This window comes from Lepus europaeus, chromosome X (genome assembly GCF_033115175.1).
Source record: "Lepus europaeus isolate LE1 chromosome X, mLepTim1.pri, whole genome shotgun sequence".
NCBI lineage: Eukaryota > Metazoa > Chordata > Mammalia > Lagomorpha > Leporidae > Lepus > Lepus europaeus.
Window position 1 is genome coordinate 31,986,055 of NC_084850.1, and position 25,536 is coordinate 32,011,590.

Here is a 25,536-nt window from a genome sequence, read left to right on the forward strand (position 1 = left end):
GTTGCTTCATTCTGCCTCTAAAGGCAGACCTACCTACACATGGGGAATCTCACTTCTCATGTATTTATCCACCTTTATTATTGTTTTATTGTGCAACTAGACAGTGAGCTATCCAAGGACAGGGATCAAGTGTTTTTATTTCTCTACCCACCGCCCCGTGCCCTCTTATGTTTGTTGGCTGAAGCAATTTTATGAGCCCTGAAGCAACCCAACATAAAATCAATCACACAAGTCATGCAAACACAAATGTGAAAAGAATATACTGCATAAAATTCGGACTCTCACTTAGGTTTCAATCATTTGGAATTGTTAAAAATTAATGCAACCGTAAGCTTTCCAATGGGCTTCTAGGGATACCTAAGAGGGAGGGGCTTCTGCATGACTTACTGGAAGACCTGCAGCTGCTGAGGTTGCCCTTTAAGTCAGGTTTCACGTGTAGTGGAAACAACCTGCACAGAGGTAAACTAAAAGATGAAAAATACACTTCATCAGATTTCTAAGTTCAAATCCTGGAGCATCAAATATAATCAATATTTAGAGCATATTTTTAATTGTGGGATTTTCAACTCCATATTAGTATGAAGATGATTACTGTACTACATCAGAACACTAGGCAAGAAGGTGGCTTTCAGAATTAAACAGAAACGCTTTGCTCTTTCTCTAGTTCTTATTTTAGCAAACAGTACACAGCTTCATGAATCCCAAAAGAGCCTATGACACCATAGCTAATGGAGAACTGCATATGCCAAAGATGAAGGCTACTAACCAACATCCCTCCATACAGTCAAAGCGAAACAATTTCAAATCGGTAACTCTCAAATAATATTTCACTAAAAATGGTGCTTTTGACAAAAACTGAGTATTATTTTTATTTGTATTTGGCAAGAATTTATATCAGTCGCTTATAAAGTATTCATTGTGCTTTAAATTGTTTCCCATTTGTAAATACAATAACTGAAGATAACCTAGGGAATTATTTTTTTTCCCAATCCTCATTTCAAAGCTCTTCATTATCTACAAAGCCCATCTCAGCTTGAACATCAGGCTAGATGCTTCCATTAGAGGACTATGATGGTTTTAGAAATGCATTTGTAGCTCACTGAACTGTATTATCTACAATATATAAGACTTAGCATATATTTAAATTACTGAAAATAAAGTACAAGGTGTTTTCTTTTTCTTCATGGTGCTTTCAGGCATACATCAGGATCTTCTCTTCTCCCTAAAAAAGTAATAACAAAAATCAAGAAAAGATAAGCATTCAAACTATTTACAGTATAAGTTAACTCAAACATATAATCAAATTTCCTACTGCATAAAATTTACAACAATATAACACGATGATACACCTTAAGCAACTATTATTTAAAACTGAGTTTTAAAGAATGGAATACTGGGCAGAAGAGAACAATTAGCCAATTAGAGTTCTATTTATATTTCCATTATTAAGCCTAAGTATTCATTAATTTAATTTGCCACTTGAGTCTAATTGTCAGTTTATGCCTGAGTCCCTGTCAAAAAAATAAAAGGACATAATGATTCATTTTCTTTTATCATAAATATTTATTGTTTCAATCAAGGCATATCCTCCTACTCCAAACAAATGATTTACCCCTCCCCCCTTTTTTTTTTGACAGGCAGAGTTAGACAGTGAGAGAGAGAGAGAGAGCAAGGTCTTCCTTCCATTGGTTCACCCCCCAAATGGCTGCTACAGCTGGCGCGCCACACCAATCCAAAGCCAGGAGCCAGATGCTTCCTTCTGGTCTCCCATGCGGGTGCAGGGCCCAAGCACTTGAGCCATCCTCCACTGCCTTCCCGGGCCACAGCAGAGAGCTGGAATGGAAGAGGAGCAGCCTGGACAGAATCCGGTGCCCCAACCGGGACTAGAACTGGGGGTGCCAGCACCACAGGCAGAGGATTAGCCTAGTGAGCTGCAGCACCGGCTATGATTTATCCCTTTCAATAGAGGCATACAGTCACGTTTCAGACCATTACAGGCATCTGCAGGTATTCTTTTTAGCCTGACATACCAGCTAAAATAGCTTTGCTCAGGAGTTATAGCAGTTTGTGCCAGTGGAATAATAAAGCCCACTAATTTAATTTTCTTTACCACAATAAAATTTCATTAATTAAGCAGTACCAATTCAGACATCAGGATCACATAGACCAAGTAACATTAGCTTTTATATCCCTGAAGGGGGAAAAAAAAGTTTACTAAGCAAAGGTAAAGAACAGCTGAGATACTCCCTGAAATATCCCATCTTTCAAATTGCTAGTGTCTGAATTAGTAAAGTGAAATAGGACTTACATACATACAAAGTGACTGAGGAGAATAAAATGGAACAATAGAGATTAAAATGTTGTGGGTTTACAGAATGGTTGACATTTTTGCACAGCTTTATTAAAGTTTGTAGTATAGCATGTTGAAACTGCAGCACATAATTACCACTCACTTGATCTTCCAGCTACCTCGACTTTCTCATTGCATCTTTCTTGAAGAACTTCTAAGTGATGGTATTGTTATAAATAGGTTCATACATAACCCTGAACTTCCAAGCCCTGTCAAAAAATAATAGTAGGCCCATATGGGTAGTACCTGGTGTACTTCGGGCTGAGGACTTCTTCTCAACTGGATATTGCAGAGGTATTACAATGCCTTGATCTGGCTTCTGAAATGCTGAAAGTAGATTTTTTATTTTCCGGAAAAATCGTTTATGTACCCCAGGTGCTGTCTGAAAAATAAAAGGCCAAGCAAATTATTTATTTAGCTCATATGGATACAAAAAGGCCTAAAAAAATGTGCAAGGGGGGCTTAGAGAGGTAACATTTGTGTAACTTGTTTAAGTATTTGAAAACATAAGGAGGAAAGAAAAACAACATTCCGAAAGAGCTTACTTTGGTTGGCTGAACTTCCCTACAAGGGAAGCTAATGAGCTGTCATTTAAGTTCTCCCAAGGGTGGTATTAGTTTGTACAAGCTCTTGCTCCTCGCTCTGCCCTTCCTGCCTGCTACCCATCATACATCCTGAACCTCTAAGGGTATACAGGCCATTACCCACAATGAATTCACGAACAGAGGGAAGCAGGGAAACACACACACACACACACACACACAAGCACACAGATACTACAGGTCATTAATAAAAAGCCTGAGGAATCAACCCCCCCCCCAAAAAAAAAACCCTACAGCCCATCTTCCCTGTCATAGCTCCATTATATAAAATACTGTGCAAGAAATTAAAATTTGACTACTGCAATACACGAAGCGCATGGGTAGTTAGCCCTCATACTCTTTAGCCTGAAAATATGTCCAGCTTCATCCTTCACATGAAATTGTTTCTTCCTTGGGAAACTTCCTTGTTCTCCCCAAAATGGCTGTCTCCGTCAGCACTGCACTGTGACAATGCTTTCTCCATGACATGAGAATAGAAGACTCTATAAAGGTCACGTTTATATGTTTGTTTCTTTTTAAAGAGAGCAGTGTTTGCAGGCAATTATTAAAATGTGTTCCTTTCCTGACATCAGTTCTCTTGCAAAGGCAGTGCCTGAAATCAACAACTATTTCCTGCAAAAGCTTGTGAGCCACGCTTTAGGCAGTAGCTCGGAACTGTCATTTCACAGGAAATAAAATAGTATTGCTATGAGCCATTCAACAATGGCTAGTTTTTGTTTTTTATCAACAAAGTTCTTATCAACTATTCCATCTGGAAGATTTTTGAGGGGGAGGCTGTTTGGTTTTTAGCATCTAATGAGAAACCACGAAGGCCAGGATACAGACTTCTGTCCGCCAGCACGCACAGGAGTTAGCACACTCTCCATAGTAACTCTGATCATGTCTTACACTGGGGTGATTTTTCACTGAAAACATTACAAAAGTTTGTTTTAGCCCTCATCTATTGTGCACCCATATACTCTCAGTAGACGTAAAGCCCTCTCCCACCAAACTCCACAATGATCCAAACCCCTGCCTAAAACTCCATTGAGACTTCATCCAGAATAAGATAGCCTTTCTTTCAGAGGTCAAGACAATTCTTTGCCTCCAAGATAACACCTCCAAATTTGCAAATGCAGGCCATGGCTACAAAAATACTTTCTTACAATTTCCTTAGCATACTTTTTTAATTTTCAAGGCAGTTTCTCATCCCCTGCCTCTCTTTCCTCACAGATTGGCAGTTGTCAGCAGATTCAATTATTCCCATTTTGACAGATGAGAAAATGTAAACACAAAGAAATTAATCGGCTTGCCCAAGGTCATTCATGTAGACAATCGCAGGCAGAACTGGCTCTGGATCTTTGGACACAGTTTCTTGCCTTTCAGATTAGGACTGAACCAAAGAGGGGCTACCGAAGCTACAATCACTAACTAGAAGAGAAAACATACACCCTCCTCAGTGTCAAAAGAAGGCAAACCACATATCTTTTGACTGTCCTTGTGGCTTGTAAAAAACCATTTATCAAGAGAAGGATTATTTTTCTGGGTACTGATATCCAGTTAACACTTAATTATCCATGCCAACAGAGAGAAATAATAGTGCCAGCTGTACAGAAGCAATTCAGATTTGGGATGCAATCTCTCATTGGCAAATGAGTGACTGAATTTACAGCATTTTGCTTAGGTTAATAAGTAAAATTATTTAGCATCTACTGATCTGATAATCAAATATAAAAAAAAAAAAACACAGGCTGAGTCAGCAAGGGGCGGCCAGATTTTATACAATGTAAAACCAATGCACATGTTAATAAAGGATAGTTGACTACATGTATAATTCTCTAAAAATTTAGTAAAGTTTTAGGGGGCCATCACTTTGGCGTAGTAGGTTGAGCTTCCACATGTGGCTCTGGCAAGCCATATGGGCACCAGTTTGAGTCCTCACTACCCCACTTCCCATCCAGCTCCCTGATAATGGCCTGAGAAAGCAGTGGAATATGATCCAAGTGCCTGGACCCCTGCACCCACACAGGAGACCCAGAACAAGCTCCTGGCTTTAGATCAGCCCAGCTCTGGACGTTGCAACCATTTAGGGAATGAACAAGGAAATGAAAGACCTCTCTCTCTCTCTCTCTCTCTCTCTCTCTCTCTCTGTAACTCTGCCTATCAAATAGGTAAATCTTTAAAAAAAAAAAATCTAGCCGGCGCCGTGGCTCACTAGGCTAATCCTCCACCTTGCGGCGCCGGCACACCGGGTTCTAGTCCCAGTTGGGGTGCCGGATTCTGTCCCGGTTGCCCCTCTTCCAGGCCAGCTCTCTGCTATGGCCCAGGAGTGCAGTGGAGGATGGCCCAGGTCCTTGGGCCCTGTACCCCATGGGAGACCAGGATAAGCCTCTGGCTCCTGCCTTCGGATCAGCGCGGTGCACAGGCCGTGGTGGCCATTGGAGGGTGAACCAAGGGCAGAAAGGAAGACCTTTCTCTCTGTCTCTCTCTCACTGTCCACTCTGCCTGTCAAAAAAAAAAAAACTAGTAAAATTTTAACTTGAGTCACACGGGATAACTTAATACACTATGCAATAATCTAATCTAATACTAAGAATATATAACATCTTCCATAATTCAGAGGATCCAATATTCAATTTTGAAACAAATCTCAGCCTTTCTCAGATGTTATGCATAATCTTTAGACAGAGATTAGAGTACTACTCTTATGATTTTTCCTACAGTGTGGCAAACTAAAAAGTTGTTACAAAAAAAAAACTAGTATAAATATCTATCATTTACCCAATTTTGAAAAAGCATTTACCACAAGAATTGTATCACTGACAGCTCCTATCCTGTCACTGAGCTCAGCTATTGTTCAAATGTGCACATTTCTCCTACTGTCACCTCTTGGTTATTCATGGAAATATGTGTTGGCTCCTAGCTGGTCTTCAATATGCTCTAGAGAAACCTCTTCCAGTCAGGTGGTATGAGCTCTGAGAATACACATAAGTTTAATATTCACATTAGCAAACCATAACTAAGACGGCCAATTTGGCAGATAGGAAAAATGCAATATGAATTTCAACAATTAAAGAATTTTTAAACTGTTTTCTATTTGGTAACAATCCATGCCAATCTTCTGCTCTCTTGGTGCAGATAATTACAGTATTATTATATAAATAAGGTTAGATCAGACGAGGGCATGAGGGGGCATTTATGTGCAATAAGCCCTCTCCTCTTTAACATGATCACAAGCATGTATCAAAATTCATATAATGTTATACTCGAAATGGAGGAAAGAAAAAATAAGGTTGTTAAAGCTTTAAGAATTTAATATCCTTTCCATAAAGAATTTTCTTCAGCAAATGAAGGGCACTTACCTAAGGAGAAGTGCTATTTCTGGTCAAATCATATACAAATATGTGTGTGTGTATGTGTTTCTGTTATTATACATAACCACTCTTGATTATAACTTTAATCATCTCTGCAGTGATAGAGAATTTAAAGAAATAAACAGGTGTAGTTTTAATTAGAAATGTTATTGCTTTCCCTTTAGTGTTAAAATATTATCCTGATATAAAGCACTAATGTGTTTAAAAACTTGCCCTAATTCATCTCAGTAGTTCAAAATTTTTATAGTCTGTTATTTGTACTTTCCAGTTTATTTATGAATTTGTAAAGTTCAAAGCTATTTTGATTTTTTAGGTCTAGACTTTAGAGTTTCTTAAATGCATAGCATGATTGAGGTATTAATAGAGGTTGAAATTAGCATTTAAATTTTCAAAAGCTTATAATGAATAATTTTAAGAAAGACTGTTATAGAGAGGCAGAAAGCAGAGAAAGCATTTGAGGTTGAAATCTCCAGTTGTAGAGCCTTTATGATTGGTAAGATGTGATATACTGCACTGTCGTGGTCCATGGAAATGGATTCACTCCACAGACTTTTCTTGCAATCATCCAGTGGCTTTCAAATGTTTTCAAAGCCATAAGAACCCTTTTTTCTAATGATATCTTATTCAGATCCCCTGGGTTATAAGCAAAAATAAAAAAGAACTCAGATCAAAACCCAAGTAGATACCAGAAGCACACCCACTTACCTCCTCTAGCCCTGCAAGCCCCCAGGTAGTCCCAAGTCCTCCAGGTAGAAGAACCCCAGGATTCTAACGAGCACAGCTCTCTATTCCATATATCCTCACGTACAGCATCATCAGTTACCCTAATACTTGGAAAACACTCCCTTCTCTGATTTCCCATGTTAGATAACTTAGCACTTGACAGCATAATCATATTGTTCAGTAATTTTCAGTAAGTCCCATTTTTAAAGACTCACTGTGTACCAGGCCTTGTGGATAAGAGCTTTATTACATGCATTATCCCATTTTTCCTAAAAATGAGCCCTGTGAGGAAGGGATGGATGTTCAGCTCAATTTACAGATAAAGAAACTGCTTTGCAAAAGTGAAGTAATCTGCCCAAAGTCACGGAAGGAGCAAGGAAGAAGGTAGACCATCCCTGTAACCTGGGTCCACCTGACAACCAGGCACAGGCCCTCACACTACTGACTATTTGATTTCATGTTACATCTCCCCAAGGAAGTTTGAGGCTCTTAGCAAACAACAATCATAATTCTTAATCACCCATAACACCGATATATTAATATTATTCAACGAACAATTGCCAATTTAAGTATTTCACCTGTTTTTGATATGCTTTCTAGAGTTTCACATAGGCACTAAACGTTTGACACATTCCTTCAATTTTTTGAGCTTTCCTCCAAAGTCATACCATTCCACACGATGGTGGCTGAATAGGACTGGGACCAAGATTCTCTGGAGGCTTCTTAATGATCCATGAACAAGTTTGGATTGGATATTTAATGACCTAAATATGAGTAATGTGTTGGTACTGTATGATATGACTTCTTTTTGTTTTATAAAACCAACCTAAATTCCAGACACTTGCCTGATACCCACACAAGCAAAAATAAAGAAAAAAAACTATACCTCAGCACTCCAAGAACCTGTTTCTGTCTGGGACACGCGATATGTATAAATGTAACCTTGATACCTGTGAAAGAATACATTTCCATTACTAAAAAATTCCAAAAGAACAAGGGGTGCTCTGAATTTCAGCTTACGATTATATATAAACGCTGTATACGAATATCCTGGATCATATATGACACCAAAGCATTCATAGGTAGCAAAGTCCAGTGAATCTAACTTTTTCCATATCATATCTGTCTAACCACAATCTCCAACGAGCTTTTAGCTTCTCATTTTTTAAAATGTGGGAACTCATACTCCTAGGGATTTGTATAGTACAGAGACTGTTTAGACAGAAATAAACAGACTTGTTGAAATTGATCAAAACCATGAATTGCTAAACAGTTTTGACAGAATGTAGCCTTTTCATTTTTAAGTACACAAAGAGTTTTAGGGCAAAAACATTCCACTGAGATAAGGCACTACCATGTCCCCATAAACTAACATTATTATTTAAACATATTAGAAAACTATAAGAACATAATGCCTCTATCATTATGCTACTATTATATAGTAATACATTGTTGTTACTACATTATTCTATAATATAACATAGTAGTAATAGTAATTTGAATTAAAAACGAGTGCTGCTAAAGTACTTGAAAGCAGCTTGTCCTTTCAACTGGTAAAAACATTCTCTCTCATTACTCAGTTTGCACAGATATTGCATATCTGTATAACTGATTTCTACTACATGCCAAGAGTTTTACATGCTGTGTTAGTCTGCTCAGCTACCATCACAAAATATCATGGACTGGGTGGTTTTAACAACAAAAATGTATTTTCTCACAGTGCTGCAGGCTGGGAAGCCTAATATGAAAGTGTCAGGAAGACAGGCTCCTGCCTGGAGCCTCTCCTCTTGCTTTGTTAGTGGATGATTTCTTGGTGTATGCTCACATGGCCTCTCAGTGCATGCATGGGAGATATTTCTCTCCCTCCACCTTCCCCTTTCTCTTCTTATAAGGTCCCCCCAACCCTATCCAATTAGGGCCGCATCTTTGCGACTTCATTTAACCTAAATTACTGCCTAGAGATCTTATCTCCAAACAATGGTCACATTGGAGATAAGGGTTTAAATATATTTTGCAGAGACACAATTCAATCATTCCACCTCAATAGCCACAAAAGACAACTTATTCTGGTATTAAGTTCAAAGTCTCATCTAAATATGATCTAAACAAATATGAGTGAAACTTGAGTTGTCATTCATCTTGAGACAAAAATGGTAAGACAGGCACAAGACAGACATTCCCATTCTGAAAGGGAGAAAGCAGAAGGAATAAAGAGGTGATAGATCCCAAGCAGGTCCAGCCGTCGTCGCCATTTGGGGAGTGAACCTGTGGATGGAAGATCGATCTCTTTCTCTCTCTCCTTTTCTCTCTGTATTTTTGCCTTTCAAATAAATCAATCTTTTAAAAAAAGAAAAAAGTAGCCACAGTCAGACTAGAGCTCAAGCAGCAGAGGTGTGTTTCAATCAGGCTTATTTGGCACTGAGACTCAGCTCTTGATTCCCACACTGCAATAAAGATTTTATATTACATTATATGCTAATGCTACTGAACTTGCCTAATAAACTTTGACTTCACAGAAAAATAAGGAGAACTTAATTGTGAATTATTTCAAATTTTGAATCCGAGTCAACATGCTTTTATTCAGCATATTTTCTGGTTGCCATTCTTAGGTGTAAGTTGGGTCAAGAGAGATCCTTGGTTAGGATGCACACTAAACTCTAGCTAAAAACACTGTGTTTAAACTTAAAAGACTAGATTATTACAAACAGAGTGTCATGCTTGAACTTTTTAACCACATTTATCACTAACTCCCTTTAGAATTAAAAGTCTTTGGCCAGCACCGTGGCTTAACAGGCTAATCCTCCGCCTTGCGGCGCCGGCACACCAGGTTCTAGTCCCGGTCGGGGCGCTGGATTCTATCCCGGTTGCTCCTCTTCCAGGCCAGCTCTCTGCTATGGCCCGGGAAGGCAGTGGAGGATGGCCCAAGTCCTTGGTCCCTGCACCTGCATGGGAGACCAGGAGAGGCACCTGGCTCCTGGCTTCGGATCAGCGAGATGAGCCAGCTGCAGCGGCCATTGGAGGGTGAACCAACGGCAAAAAGGAAGACCTTTCTCTCTGTCTTTCTCTCACTATCCACTCTGCCTGTCAAAAAAAAAAGAATTAAAAGTCTTTAAAATATACGAAATAACTAGTTATATCTTTAATCAATAATCATCGATATTGATTATCGAAAGAAAAAAATCTAAAATACTTTAATCAGGTTCATTTGAATTTTGATTCTGACTAAAAGCTTAATTTGACTGCTGGCATGATAACATGAAAACTTTCATTTTTGTTATAAAGATTTGCCAGAATTTTTATCATATATATAAAATATGCTTTAAAATGCCTATTTATTATAGTAAGCTGAATAAACATGTTACAGTATTGAAATCCTTTGTTTTTTCCAAGTAATTGAAATGTACCTCAAAGTCTACTAATTTCAGCAAGTACTATGTAAGAACTCAAAGTAGAAGTCTTTAAGTGACTTCCTTAAAGCCACACAACAAAATGGAGACGAAAGCAGGAAACAGTATGAAATCCTTAGTTCCATTTTCCCTAAGGGAAGTAATTGCAATAATTCAGTTTTACTAAGGGTAATGTGAGAATGCATTATTTTAAATCCCAGCAACAACACAACAAAATGGTAAGAAATCCATTTTCCACCTTCTAAAGCAGGGAGTCTCTAAAAAATGCAGGGAATCCGTCTCCCTAGTATCATCAGCTTCATTTCGTCAAAATGAAGGAGTCTGTTTTGAAAATTGTTTCCTAACGAATGCGATCTTATCTTACTTTCAGTTAAGCAGCAGGAACTCGAGTACCACTTCAAAAGTTCTTACCTCTTTCAGTCTCTGAACAACCCGGTGGCAATGACACATAAAACTTCTCGTGATTAACTCATCTAATATTAGCAATTTCCTTCCTCCATCAAATCCCTTAAATTTCTCAATGAGCAAAATTATTTTATTCCTCAAATAACATATCGGCTCATGTCTTTAACTTTAATTTGCTGAAGTATCTCACCAAGGATCCCCTGTCGTCAGCCTTCCATGATATGTCAGGGATGGAAGAGCTCTAAAAGAGTACAATATAATAAGTGCTCCCAGGGTAACAGCGTTAGCATCACCTGGGAGCTTGTGAGAAATGCAGACTCTCAAGCCTCACCCCAGATGTAAGTGTCCGCCAGTGGATGAATAGATTCAACAGGTGTGGTATTTATACACAATAAAATACTTTGTAGCCTTAAAAAAACAGGTTTGTCATTTGTGATAATATGGATGACCCTAGAGGAAATATGATAAGGTGAAATAAGCTAGGCATAGACAGACAAACATCACATGATCTCACTCGTATATGGAATAAGAAAAGGCTAAACTTACAGAAGCAGAGACGAGACTGGTGCTCACCAGGGGCTGCAGTGGGAGTGAGGGGCAGGGAGTGGGATGTGCTGGTTACACAATTCCAGTTAGACAAGAGGAATACCTTTAAAATCTCTATTGTGGGGCCAGCGTTATAGCACAGCAGGCTAAGATGCTGCTTGTGACACTGGCATCCCATGTGAGTGCTGACACGAGTCCTGACTGCTCTAGGTGCAACCCAGCTTTTGGCTAGTATGCCTGGAAAGGCAGCAGAACATGGCACAAGTGTTTTGTGCCCTGTCACCATGTGGGAGACCCAGATGGAGTTCCAGGCTTCAACCTGACCCAGCCTCTGCCATCCCGGTCACTTGGGGAGTAAACCAGCAGATACAGTCTCTTTCTCTGTCTCTCCACAATGGTGATACATGCTAATTAATTCAATTTAGCCACTCCACAATGTATACATATTTCAAAATATCATGTCCACAATAAGTACAATTTTTTTTTTAAATTTTAAATTATAGGCCGGCGCCGTGGCTTAACAGGCTAATCCTCCGCCTTGCGGCGCCGGCACACCAGGTTCTAGTCCTGGTCGGGGCACCGGATTCTATCCCGGTTGCCCCTCTTCCAGGCCAGCTCTCTGCTATGGCCCAGGAAGGCAGTGGAGGATGGCCCAAGTCCTTGGGCCCTGCACCCCATGGGAGAACAGGAGAAGCACCTGGCTCCTGGATTCGGATCAGCGAGATGCGCCGGCCGCAGCGGCCATTGGAGGGTGAACCAACGGCAAAAAGGAAGACCTTTCTCTCTGTCTCTCTCTCTCACTATCCACTCTGCCTGTCAAAAAATTAAATTATAAAAAAAGAGGGGAAAAAAGAAAAATATAGCAGAAAGAACAATTCAAAATCATCAGAGAGCAGGCATTTAGCCTAGCAGTTAAGATGCCTGCATCGCACATCAAAGTGACCAAGTTTGATTTCTGGCTCTGGCTCCTGACTCTTGCTTCCAATCAATGCAGACTCCAGGAGGCAGTGGTGATGGTGGTAATTAGATTCTTTCCTCCCATATGGGAGATTTGGAGTGAGTTCCTGGCTCCTGGCTCCCGGCTCTGGCCCTGGCCATTTGGGGAGTGAACCAGCAGATGGGAATATATTCTACCTCCATATTTATCTCTCAAATAAATTAAAGGTAATTTTTAAAAATTATACCACAATTCAAAGGTAGTAGAGTCCCATATTTTCCAAAAACATTTAAGTATATGGACTATGTTGACATAAAATGATAGTCCACACTAATTACAACTGTTCAGTGTTGTCTTTCTCTCGTGGGTTTATAAACTAAAAGCAAATTTAAATGTAGACACATCATTGCATATTAAATTTCCTTATAAAGTTATTTAAGTGATTAAAATCATATTATAGAAAAAAGAATTATAATTTGAAATTTATCAACTTGCCTGAGTAAATCACAAACCAGAAAAATAAAATTCATTTTTTTAAATTGTAGGATTATCTCCTAGGCTTATTTTTTCTGACTCTCTCCCCATTAATACACACTTAGAAAGTACTATGATTTTAAATGTTTCCCCTATTCATTTTTTTAAAGAAACTTGATCAACCTGGAACTTAAAATTTTTAATTTACCACAAAAATTCCAGAAAATAATTGGTAGAGAATGGTAGGGTTTTATTGTTACCATTAATTTATTTTTATGACTAACATTTGCATTTTAATGACTACAAAGTATCAACTCATTGAGTTTCTGCTGATAATAAAATGTGTCTTTGTTTCAGGGTGGGCATTTGGCCTACAGGTAAGATGCCTGCATTCCACAAGGGAGTATCTAGAGTCAAGTCCCAGCTCCTGCTCCCAATTCCAGCCTCCTGCTACTGTACAGCCTGGGAGGCAGCAGGCTCAAGTAGTTGGGTTCCCGCTACCCATACAGTAAAACGCAGATTGAGTTTCAGTTTTCTGACTATGGCTTGGCCCAGCCCCAGTCATTGTGGGCATTTGAAGAATGAACCAATGGATGGGAGATCTCGCTATCTGCCTTTGTCTTTCTGTCTCTTATGATAAATAAAATAAAATGTGTCTTCATTTCATCTAAAGCTGTCCTTAATCCTTTAAAAAGTGTTTGGGTTAGAACTGAGCAGATAGAAAGCAACGTGACACTTCTCAGTGGGTCAGTGTTGAGGGCAGATCTCGATTTCAAACTGACAAAACCACATCAATTCCTTCTTCATACCACTTCAAGGACTATACAAAAGATTTGGTGACATCTGACTTCTTCATGACACTGCAAATAAAGCAGGCTAGTGTCCTTGCCCACTATATCTATACAAACTAATGCTATGTGCAAAATTCAACACAATTATAATGTGCCTGCTTTTTAAACAAGTACTTCAGAACTTTTATATACAGAGGAATAGTAACCTATACTGTCATACTTGATTTTGATTCAAACGATTTCAGAATTTCCCGTGGTCCAAACTTTTTTTAAATTATATGTTATTTATTTGAAAGGCAGAGTTACAGAGAGAGGAGAGAGAGGAGGGGGGGAAGAGGAAAGGAGAGAGGGGGAGGAGGGAAGAGGGAGAAGTGGAAAAGAGAGATCCATCTTCCATTCACTGGTTCACTCCCCAAATGACCACAATGACCAGAGCTGGGCCAGGCTGAAGCCAGGAGCCTGGACATTTTTCCAGGTCTCCCACATGGGTGCAGGGGCCCAAGCACTTGGGCCATCTTTCACTACTTTCTCAGGCACATTAGCCGGGAGCTGGGTCTGAAGTGGAGCAACAAGGACTTGAACAGGTGTCCATATGGGATGCCAGCCCCAAATTTCATTCTTTAAAAGTGAGTGGGAGGACCAGTTTTGTAGCACAGCAGGTTAAGTGGCTATCTTTGATGCCGACATCCTACATGAGCATTCCAGCTGCTCCACTTCCAATCCAGCTTCCTGCCAATATGCCTGGGAAAACAGCAGAAGTTGGTCCAAGAGCTTGGGATGCTGCCACCCACCTGGGAGACCTGGATGGCATCCCAGCCATTGTAGCTACTTGGGGAGTGAATGAGCAGATGGAAGATCTCTGTCTCTCCCTCTCTCCCCTGCTAACTCTTTCAAATAAATAAATCTTCAAAAAGTGAAATCTGAATTTTTGATACGTCAAAAGTCACTCATCTTCAAGTCTGATGATAAAACTATGTAATGCTAATTTTGGTGAGTTATGACAATAACCTTTTCTTCACCTGAACTGCCGCAAGAAGTTTTTATTTATGCACATTTTATGATGTCTAACTTTAAATTACAATTATAGATTTTTAAAATATTTATTTGAAAGGTAGAGTGACAGAGAAAAGGAGAGACAGAGACAAAGAGAGATCTTCCATGCGCTGGTTCATTCCCCAAATGGCTGCAACAGCCAAGACTTTACCAGGCTGAAGCCAGGTGCCAGGAGCTTTATCCAGATCTCCTATGTGGTGCAGGGGCCCAAACACTTGAGCCACCTTATGTTCCTTTCCCAGGTACATTAGGAGAGAGATGAATTGAAAGCAGAGCAGTAGGGACTTGAATTGATGTCCATATGGGATGCTGGCATCATAAGTACTGGCTTAACCCACTGCACCATAACGCTGCCCTCAGTCTTTTTTTTTGTTAATACATATATGTTAACATTACAAATACTAACTCATTTAATAATCCTCATAACAACCACGAGATAAGTACTATTATTAACCCCATCTCCCATTTTACAGATAAGAAACCTAAGGCACAGAAATTTTAATTGATATGTCCAAGGTAAATAGCTAGTTAAGAGTCAAAGCATGAATGCACACCCAGAGGGTCTGGCTGGAAGACATGGGGATCTTAACCACCATTCTATGCTAGCTCTGACCCAGCCCCAGTCATTGAGACCACTTGGGGAGCGAACCAGTCGATGGAAGATCTCTGTCTCTCCAACTCCGCCTTTCAAATAAATAAATATTTTAAAAATGGAATTAAAAACAAGTTTGGGTACAAAAGTTTTTAAATCCATGTGTCCACAAGCATTTTGAAAACCCCTAATATTTGAGGAAATTGATCTTAAAAGCAATACCAAAAGCACAATTCTAAAAAGGAGAGAGAATCTGCTGGGATATAGGGCTGGAGACTTTCACTGAGAGAAAAAGCAGAGGAGGAAGCTGAAGAGAAGTTGGATGAGGTCAACCTGGAATGCCTCTTTGATTAATCTGATATCTTTAGACTAATCTGGCAATTTCAATTTTAAATTGTCAAACATAGTCAGCACATGTTTTATTTGACTACGAATCATCCATTTTGTGGTTTATGTGTGACAGATTTAATCCTTCAGGCTCATTCTGTTGTTAATGCATTGTACTCAGAAAATCCAAAATAATTTTGATAACCTAAGTTGTCATGAGATAGATGTAGCACCACTGAATTAAAAAACTAAATGTTAATTCAGAAGTTAAATGTGGGCTGGCGTGGCACAGCAGGTTAAACCAGCACTTATGATGCCAGTATCCCATATCAGAGAGCTGGTTCGAGTTCTGGCTGCTCTACTTCTGAGCCAAACTCCTGATAATGTGCCAGAGAAAGCAGAAGAAAATGCCCCAATTACTTATGTCTGCACCATCCACATAGGAGACTTGGATGGAATCCTGACTACTAGCTGTGGCCTGGTCCAGACTTGGCTGTTGTAGCCATTTTGGGAATGAACTAGCAGATGGAAGATGGATCTCTCACTCGCTCTTGCTCTCCCTCCCTCTCTGTCACTCTGCCTTTCAAACAAATAAATATTCTTAAAAATTAAATCTAAGTTAAATTGCGATTTCTCATAAAAATAGTTAAGCTAGGCCGGCGCCGTGGCTCACTAGGCTAATCTTCCGCTATGCGGCGCCGGCACACCGGGTTCTAGTCCCAGTTGGGGTGCCAGATCCTGTCCCGGTTGCCCCTCTTCCAGGACAGCTCTCTGCTATGGCCCAGGAGTGCAGAGGAGGATGGCCCAAGTGCTTGGGCCCTGCACCTCATGGGAGATCAGGAGAAGCACCTGGCTCCTGGCTTCGGATCAGTGTGGTGCGCCGGCCACGGCGGCCATTGGAGGGTGAACCAATGGCAAAGGAAGACCTTTCTGTCTCTCTCACTTTCCACTCTGCCTGTCAAAAATAAAGAAAAACAAAAACAAAAAAATAGTTAAGCTATAACTTCAAGTGCTTTGCCACACCACTTTTTTTTTTTTAAGGGTTTGTTTTGTTTTGAGAGGCAGAATTACAGAGAGAGGGAAAGAAAGGTCTTCCATCTACTGGTCCACTCCCCAAAGAGCTGGGCTGATTTGGAGCCAGGAGCTTCTTCCAGGTCCTTCATGTGGGTGCAGGGGCCCAAGCACTTGGGCCATCTTCTGCTGCTTTCCCAGGTGCATTAGCAAGGAGCTGGATAGGAAGAGGAGCAGCTGAGACACTAATAGGTACCCATAGGGGATGCTGGCCAGGCCCCCGTTCTCCTTTCTTATATCTGATAAACTGGAATTTGAATTTTGTCATTGTTCTCCCCCATTTCTCCATTTCAGTTGTTTGATGAGCATTTTATTCTCACTCATCCCTTTAAATCTTAAAGGGCAAAAAGATAATTATGCTTTTATCTAAAGACATGTATGTCAAATGTCTTCATTATGTGCCCCTGAGGCTAAAGAATTATAATAGCATTTCTTCTTCCAAATCTTCCATCAGATAAGTAGCAAACAAAAGCAGATATTTACAGAAGGAGCTATTTATGGAAATAAACTATTTTGTGATGCTAATTATTTTAAATATATTAAATCAGTTTTCTTATCATTATCAAACAACCCCAATTGTCAGCACTTGCCCAAAGGCTATCTAAATTGAGGGTAAAACAGGAAGAAATGTGAAAGCACACATGTATCTCAGTGAAAACAAACTTGATATACTTCTAAAATTAAACAGATTAAAGTCAAAATAGCTATTTGCATGTTCAAAAAAGCAATCAATATAGTGATAGCTTTCCTTAGCAACAGAAAATATAGTGGAAACAGATTTCATCTATGATAAAAACCAAAAAGCAACAGACACAAGAGGTAGAGATAAATTTAACAAAAGCTGTGCAGACCTACAGGAAGAAAAATACAAAACTCTATTGATAGACAAACAGTTCTATGTGGAGAGACATACCATATTTTTGCAAGAATGTATTAATTAGTTTAATGTACTCCCAATGGCTTTTTTTAGCTTAACCAAATTATTCTGGATTTTTTTTTTTTGACAGGCAGAGTGGATAGTGAGAGAGAGAGACAGAGAAAAAGGTCTTCCTTTTTGCCATTGGTTCACCCTTCAATGGCCGGCGCATCGTGCTGATCCGAAGCCAGGAGCTTCTCCTGGTCTCCCATGGGGTGCAGGGCCCAAGGACTTGGGCCATTCTCCACTGTCTTCCCAGGCCATAGCAGAGAGCTGGCCTGGAAGAGGGGCAACCAGGACAGAATCCGGCACCCCAACTGGGACTAGAACCCGGTGTGCCGGCGCCGCAAGGCGGAGGATTAGCCTGTTGAGCCACAGCGCCTAGATCTCATTTCAAAGAACCAACAGGTAAGAATAGCACACAGCCTTTCTGCAGCCATCAAGTAAGCCAGGATATATGCATACAAGTACATATAGGAACTAGAGAGAAAGCAGCAGTGTAATATGATATGCTTTCTCTAGAGAGTCCACTGCTGGCAGTGCTACCAGCTCTCTGCACTCCACAGGGCACCTCACCACACTCAGCCCAGCAAAGTACACAAACTGGGATATAAGGCCAAGTGGCGTTATGCCGTATGTAGGGCTCATGTGCGCTATTGTGGCTATACTCAGTTCCCAAGGGTGCATCTGATGACAAGCCTGTCCGTTATGCTGCTAACCAGATAAAGTTTTCATGAAGCCTTCATTTTGTTGCAAAGGATCGAGCTGGATGCCACTGTGGAGAAGATTCCACATGAAATATGAGGTTATCCTCATTGATCCATTCCGTAAAGCTATGAGAAGGAATCCTGACGCCTGGTGGATCACCAAAGCAGTTTGCCAAGCACAGGGGAATGCCTGGGCTGACATCCATGGGCCATAAGAGTCGTGGCCTTGGAAGGGGCTACAAGTTCCACCACACTACTGGGTATTCTTGCTGTGCAGCCTGGGGAAGGCGCAATACCCTGCAGTTACACCATTATCTTAAGCACCAGTAATGTTTGTAAAATCCACATCTAATTAATAATTTAAGAAAAAAGTAAACAATCTTTAAATATATCAAGACATTATTGTTCTATAGTACTATTGGTATAAGAATAGAGAAACTGGGGCCAGCGCTGTGGCGTAACAGATAGAGCCGCCGCCTTCAGTGCCGGCATCCCATGTGGGCGCCGGTTTGAGTCCCAGCTGCTTTACTCTGATCCAGCTCTCTGCTGTGACCTGGGAAAGCAGAAGATGGCCCCAGTCCTTGGGCCCCTGCACCTTCATGGGAGTCTGGAAGAGGCTCCTGGCTCCTCGCTCCGGATCGGTGCAGCCCCAGCCATTGCGGCCATCTGGGGAGTGAACCAACGGATGGAAGACCTCTTTCTCTACCTCTGCCTCTCTGTAATTCTGCCTTTCAAATAAATAAATAAATCTTTAAAAATAATATAGAAATTGAGCCAAAAATATAGTCTAGAAACTATTATATATAAGAATTTAATATATGGTAAAAGCCTAAGAAATCAATGAAAAATTAAAGTTCTTTGATAAATGTATTGGGACAATTGCTATCTATCTGGAAGCAATATCAAATTATATTCTTTATACACATCAAATAAAATCCCAGGGAGCTGGAGTTGGGGCAGAGTGGGTTAAGCTGCTGTTTGCAATGCCCCTAGCTTTGTTCTGACCCAGCCCCAGCCATTGCCAATGACTTGAGGAGTGAACCTGTAGAAGGGATTCTCCTTGCCTCCATTCTTCCCTCCCAGACTCTTATGTATCAAGAAAAGTAATGGCAGACACCAAAGTGAGAAAAGATACCTGTAACACATCAGTGATTAGTATGCTTTTATATGCTAAGAAAAATAAGAAGATCCAAATGGTTCAAGGACAAAAGTACAGAAATAGTCCATTCATGAATGAGGAAATATATATAAACAATCATATAAAAATGCTTAACAATTGAAGAAATACAAAAAGGAGAAAAAGTAGTTTTCCTACTTGTAGGAAGAAAATGCAGTGAGAGACATTCTCATGCATTACTGGTGAGCACATAAATTAGAATAACCATTGAGAAGGAAAGATTTGCTGAGCATGAACCCTAAACTGTTCATGCTTTTCTAACCTAGATATTCTACACAGAAATCACATAAGGAAATAATCATAAATGCAAGGAAACCTTTATACACTGAAGTACAAGTCATGATGAAATTTATAATAAGAAAATGGAAAGGGTCAAATGTCTAAAGACAGATGACTAGGAAAGGGAAGTGTGGTATTCACTAGCTAGCTAGACTATCATGAGGCCATTAAAAGTAATGCTTCAAAATCATTTGTAAGAACATTATAAGAAGTGGATATTACATGTTAAGTGGGAACGCAGAATACAATATTTTAAGAGCACATGTGTGCTCACAAAGTAATTCATCTTATTAAGATACAGAAGAAAATTCACTTAATTTTCAACAATAGCTATCTTTAGGTTGTAAAACTATAGATAACTTTTTCCCTTATTTCCATTATCTATATTTTTCAAATTTTTTATATTGAATAGGTATAAGGAACTATTTTAATAGACTTATGATACAAAAATCCAGATGTGCTTAAAGAATATGATTGGATGAAAAACCCCTGACTTAAAATGAAGTTGAATAGTCCGATAAATGGAAAACTTCTTTAGTGCTTTGTGAAATTCATAAAGCTTTGGCTTCTGAAACCAAACAGAAGAAAAAGCCATATCTGAAATCCATGATTAGAGGGTTCATAATTGGAGAAAAGAGCAAGTGTAGTGTGAGAATACAGCTTAAAGTACAGTTTGAAAGGCATTTGAAATCTATTACAAGAAAAATACAGAAAGGCCAGCACCATAGTGTAGCGGGTAAAGCCACAGCCTGTGATTTCAGCATCCCATATGGGCAACAGTTCATTTCCCAGCTGCTCCACTCCCAATCCAGCTCCCTGCCAATGGCCTAGGAGAAGAAGACAGCCCAAGTGTTTGGGCCCCTGCCACCTGCATGGGAGACCCGGATAAAGCTCCTGGCTTTGGCCTGGTCCAAAACTGGCTGTTGTAGCCATCTGGGGATATGTATCCATAGATAGAAGCTCACATTCTCTCTCTCTTCCCACCCCCCCTCTCTGTAACTGACTTTCAAAGTAAATAAATAAATCTTTAAAAATATGTATAGAAACTAAAGCTCAACCAAATCTTGGTTAATGGGAACAAACAAGAGAGAATGAGAGGGGCCGCTGCCTGCAGCGCCGGCATCCCATATGGGCATCAGTTCGAGTCCTGGCTGCTCCGCTTCCAATCCAGCTCTCTGCTGTGGCCTGGGAAAGCAGAAGAATATGGCCCACGTCTTTGGGCCCCTGCACCCATGTGGGAGACCCAGAGGAAGTTCCTGGCTCCTAGCTTTGGATCGGCACAGCTCTGACCATTGCGGCTGATTGGGGAGTGAACCAGCAGATGGAAGAGATCTCTCTCTCTCTCTCTCTCTCTCTCTGCCTCTCCTTCTCTTTCTGTGTAACTCTTTCAAATAAATAAATAAATCTTTAAAAAGAGAGAGAGAGAGAGAGAGAATGAGAAACCATTCTGAGTAAACCCTATAATCAATGCATGTTTGTTAGCTGTACCTTGTGGTTCATAAGTACATGATACCATTTACATTACCACCTAAGCTGCATATTTCAAGCATAAGTGTTCTGGTTTAAAAAGAGTACAGGGCTTATTTCAAAATACAATTTGATTTAATAAAAAAAGGGAATGAAATGTTTATGTTTATCAAGAAGGCTACGTGGCTCAAAAAGGTTGAGAAACACTGATCAAAGGAAAATGCCCTTGTGTCTTCCCTCTGCAGCACAGTGTGCCGATCACCCTAACAATCTCAGAAAACTTTGAAGCCAGAGTGTACCAGTCAAAAGACACAGTAAGGAACTCTCAATTTGCCTACTATTTTCTGCGGCTTCATGAGGAGGCTTTCATGGACACCCAAGTGTCATACAAACTACATTTACACATTTGAGAATTGAATTTCCCTCCTGCTTAAATTCGTCCCTTGTATGGTTCTGGCCTACATGGGCAAAAGGCTACACTTGTCCTTCTCTTCTGCATATTTCACTTTCAGCAAACTTGCAGAAGACAGGCATTACTATTCCTGTTTTATAAACATGGAAACTAAGGCCCAGAGAATATAAGTGACTTCTCTGGAGCCCCCCTCCATGACAGATTAAGCTCCATGACAGCCCCCCTTAATGACAGATTAAGGCTCTTCCCCCCACAATGAATGCACAGATTTATTTATCTATTTGGAAGTCAGAGTCACAGGGAGAAAGGAAGAGGAAGGGAGAAGAGGGAGGGAGGGAGGGATCTTCCATCAGCTGATTCACTCCCCAGATAAATGCAATAGCCAGGGCTGGGCCAGAAGCCAGGAGCTTCATCTGAATCGCCCACATGGGTGCAGAGACCCAAACACCTGTGCCATCTTCTGCTGCTTTTTCCAGGAAGCTACATTGGAAGTGGAACAGCCGGGACACAAACTGGTGCCCCTTCGGGATACTGACATTGCAGGCAGTGGCTTTACCCATCTCACCAAAACGCAAGCCCCTGGATCAAGGCTCTTTGCAGTGAAAAACAGAATTTCCTTCTATAGTTCACTGGTCGGTTAATTCAGAAATATTTTGAGTGCCTATCTACGCACCAGGCTGTATTCCTGGGGCTGGAGATGAAGTCCCTTGCCCTCACAGAGATTACATTTTTCTTTTATTTATTTATTTATTTATTGACTGATAGGCAGAGTTAATGAGAGAGAGTGTGTGTGTGTGTGAGAGAGAGAGAGAGAGAGAGGTCTTCCTTTTTCCATTGGTTCACCCCCCAAGTAGCCACTGTGGCCGGCGCGCTATGCCAACCTGAAGCCAGGAGCCAGGTGCTTCCTCCTGGTCTCCTATGCGGGTACAAGGCCCAAGGACCTGGGCCATCCTCTACTGCACTCCCGGGCCACAGCAGAGAGCTAGACTAGAAGAGGAGCAACAGAGACACAATCCGGCTCCCTGACCGGGACTAGAACCCCGGGGTGCTGGCGCCACAGGCAGAGGATTAGCCTATTGAGCCATGGCACCAGCTGAGATTACATTTTTCTAGAAGATCCCAGCAATACAGTTAAGTAAACATGCAAATGTCAGGCCTTTAAAGCTCCTTGAAGAAAAATAAAGAGCATGTAAGTGGGAGAGATAGAGGGCATTTAGTCTAGATAGGGTGGTCAGAGAAGGCCTCTCTGAAGGAAGAGTCAGTTGCCCAAACATGTAAATCAAATTTTTGGCAGAAGGAGCATTAAGGGCAAAAACCCTAAATAGAAAGCATACTCAGTGAGCTTAAGAAATGGCCAGGAGGCCAGCAAGAATGAAGCCTTAATGTATGTAGCCACACACTGTCCCCTGCTCTCCCGACCCCTGCCCAGGCTTCTTTTGTGCCTTCCTCTTTACCGCTAAGCTAAGGAGCACGTTACCTCCTTGGCTAGCTTCCCTAAAGCAGCCCCCTCAACCCTCCCACTCACTCCTCTACCTTCTTTTGATAACGAAAGAGCCTGTCTATAAAGAAATAACAAATGCTTGCAGGAGATTGACATGTTTATCTAGATTTGAACACTACATGACGTATGCACGTATCAAAACATCAATGGAGCCCCATGAATATGTACAATTTTCATATCTCAGTTAAATTTTTAAATTTTTTTTAATTAAAAAGAAAAGAGCCTAAGAATCCTAGTTGGCTTTCATCACCCTCTCCTGGTTTCACTCAGAAAGCACAGTAATATCAGGAAAACATGAAGCTGCAAGCTCAAGAGATTCAATAACTTCTGTACATTTCCTTTGCAGTCCTTATGATGAATGTATTTAGTACAATCTCAGAGCTACTACTAACAAACCTTGACCATTTTTAAAAACCAATATGCAATCCATGTATCATCAATACTGAACTGACTACCAAGCTTTAGCCCTTATTTTGTTTCTGTCTAGAACCTAATGTAGAGTGCTGGTGTTTTATCCTGGTGGTGACAATGCTTCAGCTAGGTCCTTCCCAGGAGTATTAAAAGTAATCAACTGAAAGAGAAGATTGGTTGTAATAATACCAATATCTTATTTCCACTGAACACTTACTATGTGTTAGGTTCAGTGTTAATTTTTTACGTGCATTACGGCACAGAAACTTCACAGTTCTGTGAGGTGGGTAATACCCATTTAATGGATGTGGAAACTGAAGGACCAAGACATTAATTTGCCAAGGCCACACACCTGGCATCTGACCAGCACAGGGTTTAGCTCTCACAGCTGTCTGCCTCTGGAGCCCTGGAACAAAGAAGCAGGTGCATCTGATTCAAAATGGGGCATTTAGACCGAGACACGCCTAGACAAAGGCAAAGCTGAATCATGACGAGGGTGTTTTCCCGCCACACCCTTTACCACTATCAGTCCTAGCTTTCATGCAGGAGGGTCTTATTTTTAAAACCTCCTGTGCCCCACACACCTCCTCTAAAAGAAGCTAAATAAGCCGATCCAGAGCAGCAGTTTTACTCACACACACCCCATTTCTGCGTCCTGACCCAACCGGTGGCCGCATTCTGAAAGTAATGGACTCTGCCCTTTAGTCTGCCTCCTCTCCCTGAATTTGGTGTTCTTCCTTTGGGATGACACTTCCAAACCATCTCAAGAGAGGCCTTTCCTTCCCTCCAGAGCTGGGGGCCCCAAATCTGACTGGCCCATCATTCCAGGACTCCATCTTGCTGGCCTCTGTTGGAAGTCAAGACAGAAGCCAGGAGCCCGAGTCTCACAGCAAAGGTAAATTCTAGGCCATGCGTCCCCATATCCTCAAGGATACATTCTGCAGCTGCCCAGAAAGTCCCTGGTGAGGTCCTCCTGGAGAGGCGGCAGCCAGGGAATGAAATCCCCAGGAAGACACTCGGCCAAAGTTGGACTTGAACAGGAAGTCTCAGGGCCACAGAGAGGAGATCTTAATGAACACCTGCCACCCGCATCCCTGCCCCCGGGTCCCCCGTGCCCACTGCCCACACTCTGCGCAGGCCCAGGTCCAGGTCCTGTGTGCAGCTGAGCCGCCACAGCCATAATGTACTCACAGCACACAAAGGCAGTACACGCCCGGGACACTCTCACTGTCCCTCAGCAAATAGCTGCCGTCCAGCCCGGTGGCGAGCAGGAGCTTCTCCCCGGTTTCCCTGCTGATTTTGCCGTGATACACAGCCACCGCATCCATTGCCTAGTAGACTCTGGGGCAGGCCAAGGTTTGCAGACGGTACTTGGGAGATGCAGCTGCTGCAGCCAGGCACAAGTCAGCCACCTGACTCCCAGTTCAGCTAAATGTGCAAAAAGAAAGAGAAGCACCGGAACAACAGGATGTTGTCTACCTGCCTAAAAACCTCCCTCTCACACTTCAATTAAAACCAGCTCAGCAACTTAGCCGCTTGGTTCTATCGAACATGTCACCGGGTGTGGTCCCCACCCCCCAACCAACATAGGGTTCCTACAAAGAGTGCAACCTTGGAAAACGGACTTTGCACGATTTGGGCTGTACTGCCAATGCAGACTCTCACCCACTGACAAGAGTGCTTGGTAATGCTTCTATTCTTGCATTTTCCCCCCTGGGGCCACCGGGAATGACTTAGCTTACCAGATCTTCAAAGGAGTTGATGATAGAGGCAGCATGTCATGCGGGGCTGAAACCTACTGAGAACGGAAGGACTAAAAGCTCTGAAACCAAAGCACCGAAACGGCACCTTCTATATGCAATTACTACTGATCATGGCCATGAGACTCCTGCAGAATCAGATGAAGCAGGTGAACAATGGACTTTGGGCAAGTTCCTCTAAGCTCCTAACTCAGATAGTCATCTTGAATGATCCTGGTCCTAAGTAAATACTGATTTTTTTTTCTAGCACCTTGTCTAGGATCCCAATGTGCTGG

The 25,536-nt window shown here is 41.3% G+C and overlaps 1 protein-coding gene across 2 annotated transcripts; it reads right to left on the minus strand.

Moving 5' to 3' along the window:
• Positions 1 to 635: 635 nt before the first annotated feature.
• On the minus strand, positions 636 to 24,847 carry SH2D1A (SH2 domain containing 1A). 2 transcript variants are annotated; one of them, XM_062184162.1, is made up of 4 exons: positions 24,693 to 24,847; positions 7,915 to 7,978; positions 2,597 to 2,732; positions 636 to 1,222 (listed from the first exon to the last, which is right to left on the minus strand). In XM_062184162.1, the coding sequence occupies exons 1-4, from the start codon at positions 24,827 to 24,829 to the stop codon at positions 1,182 to 1,184; spliced, it is 378 nt and encodes a 125-aa protein (XP_062040146.1). In that variant the 5' UTR covers positions 24,830 to 24,847; the 3' UTR covers positions 636 to 1,181. The 2 variants fall into 2 exon arrangements, with proteins under 2 accessions (XP_062040146.1, XP_062040147.1); XM_062184163.1 differs by having other exon boundaries at positions 2,582 to 2,732.
• Positions 24,848 to 25,536: the final 689 nt, after the last annotated feature.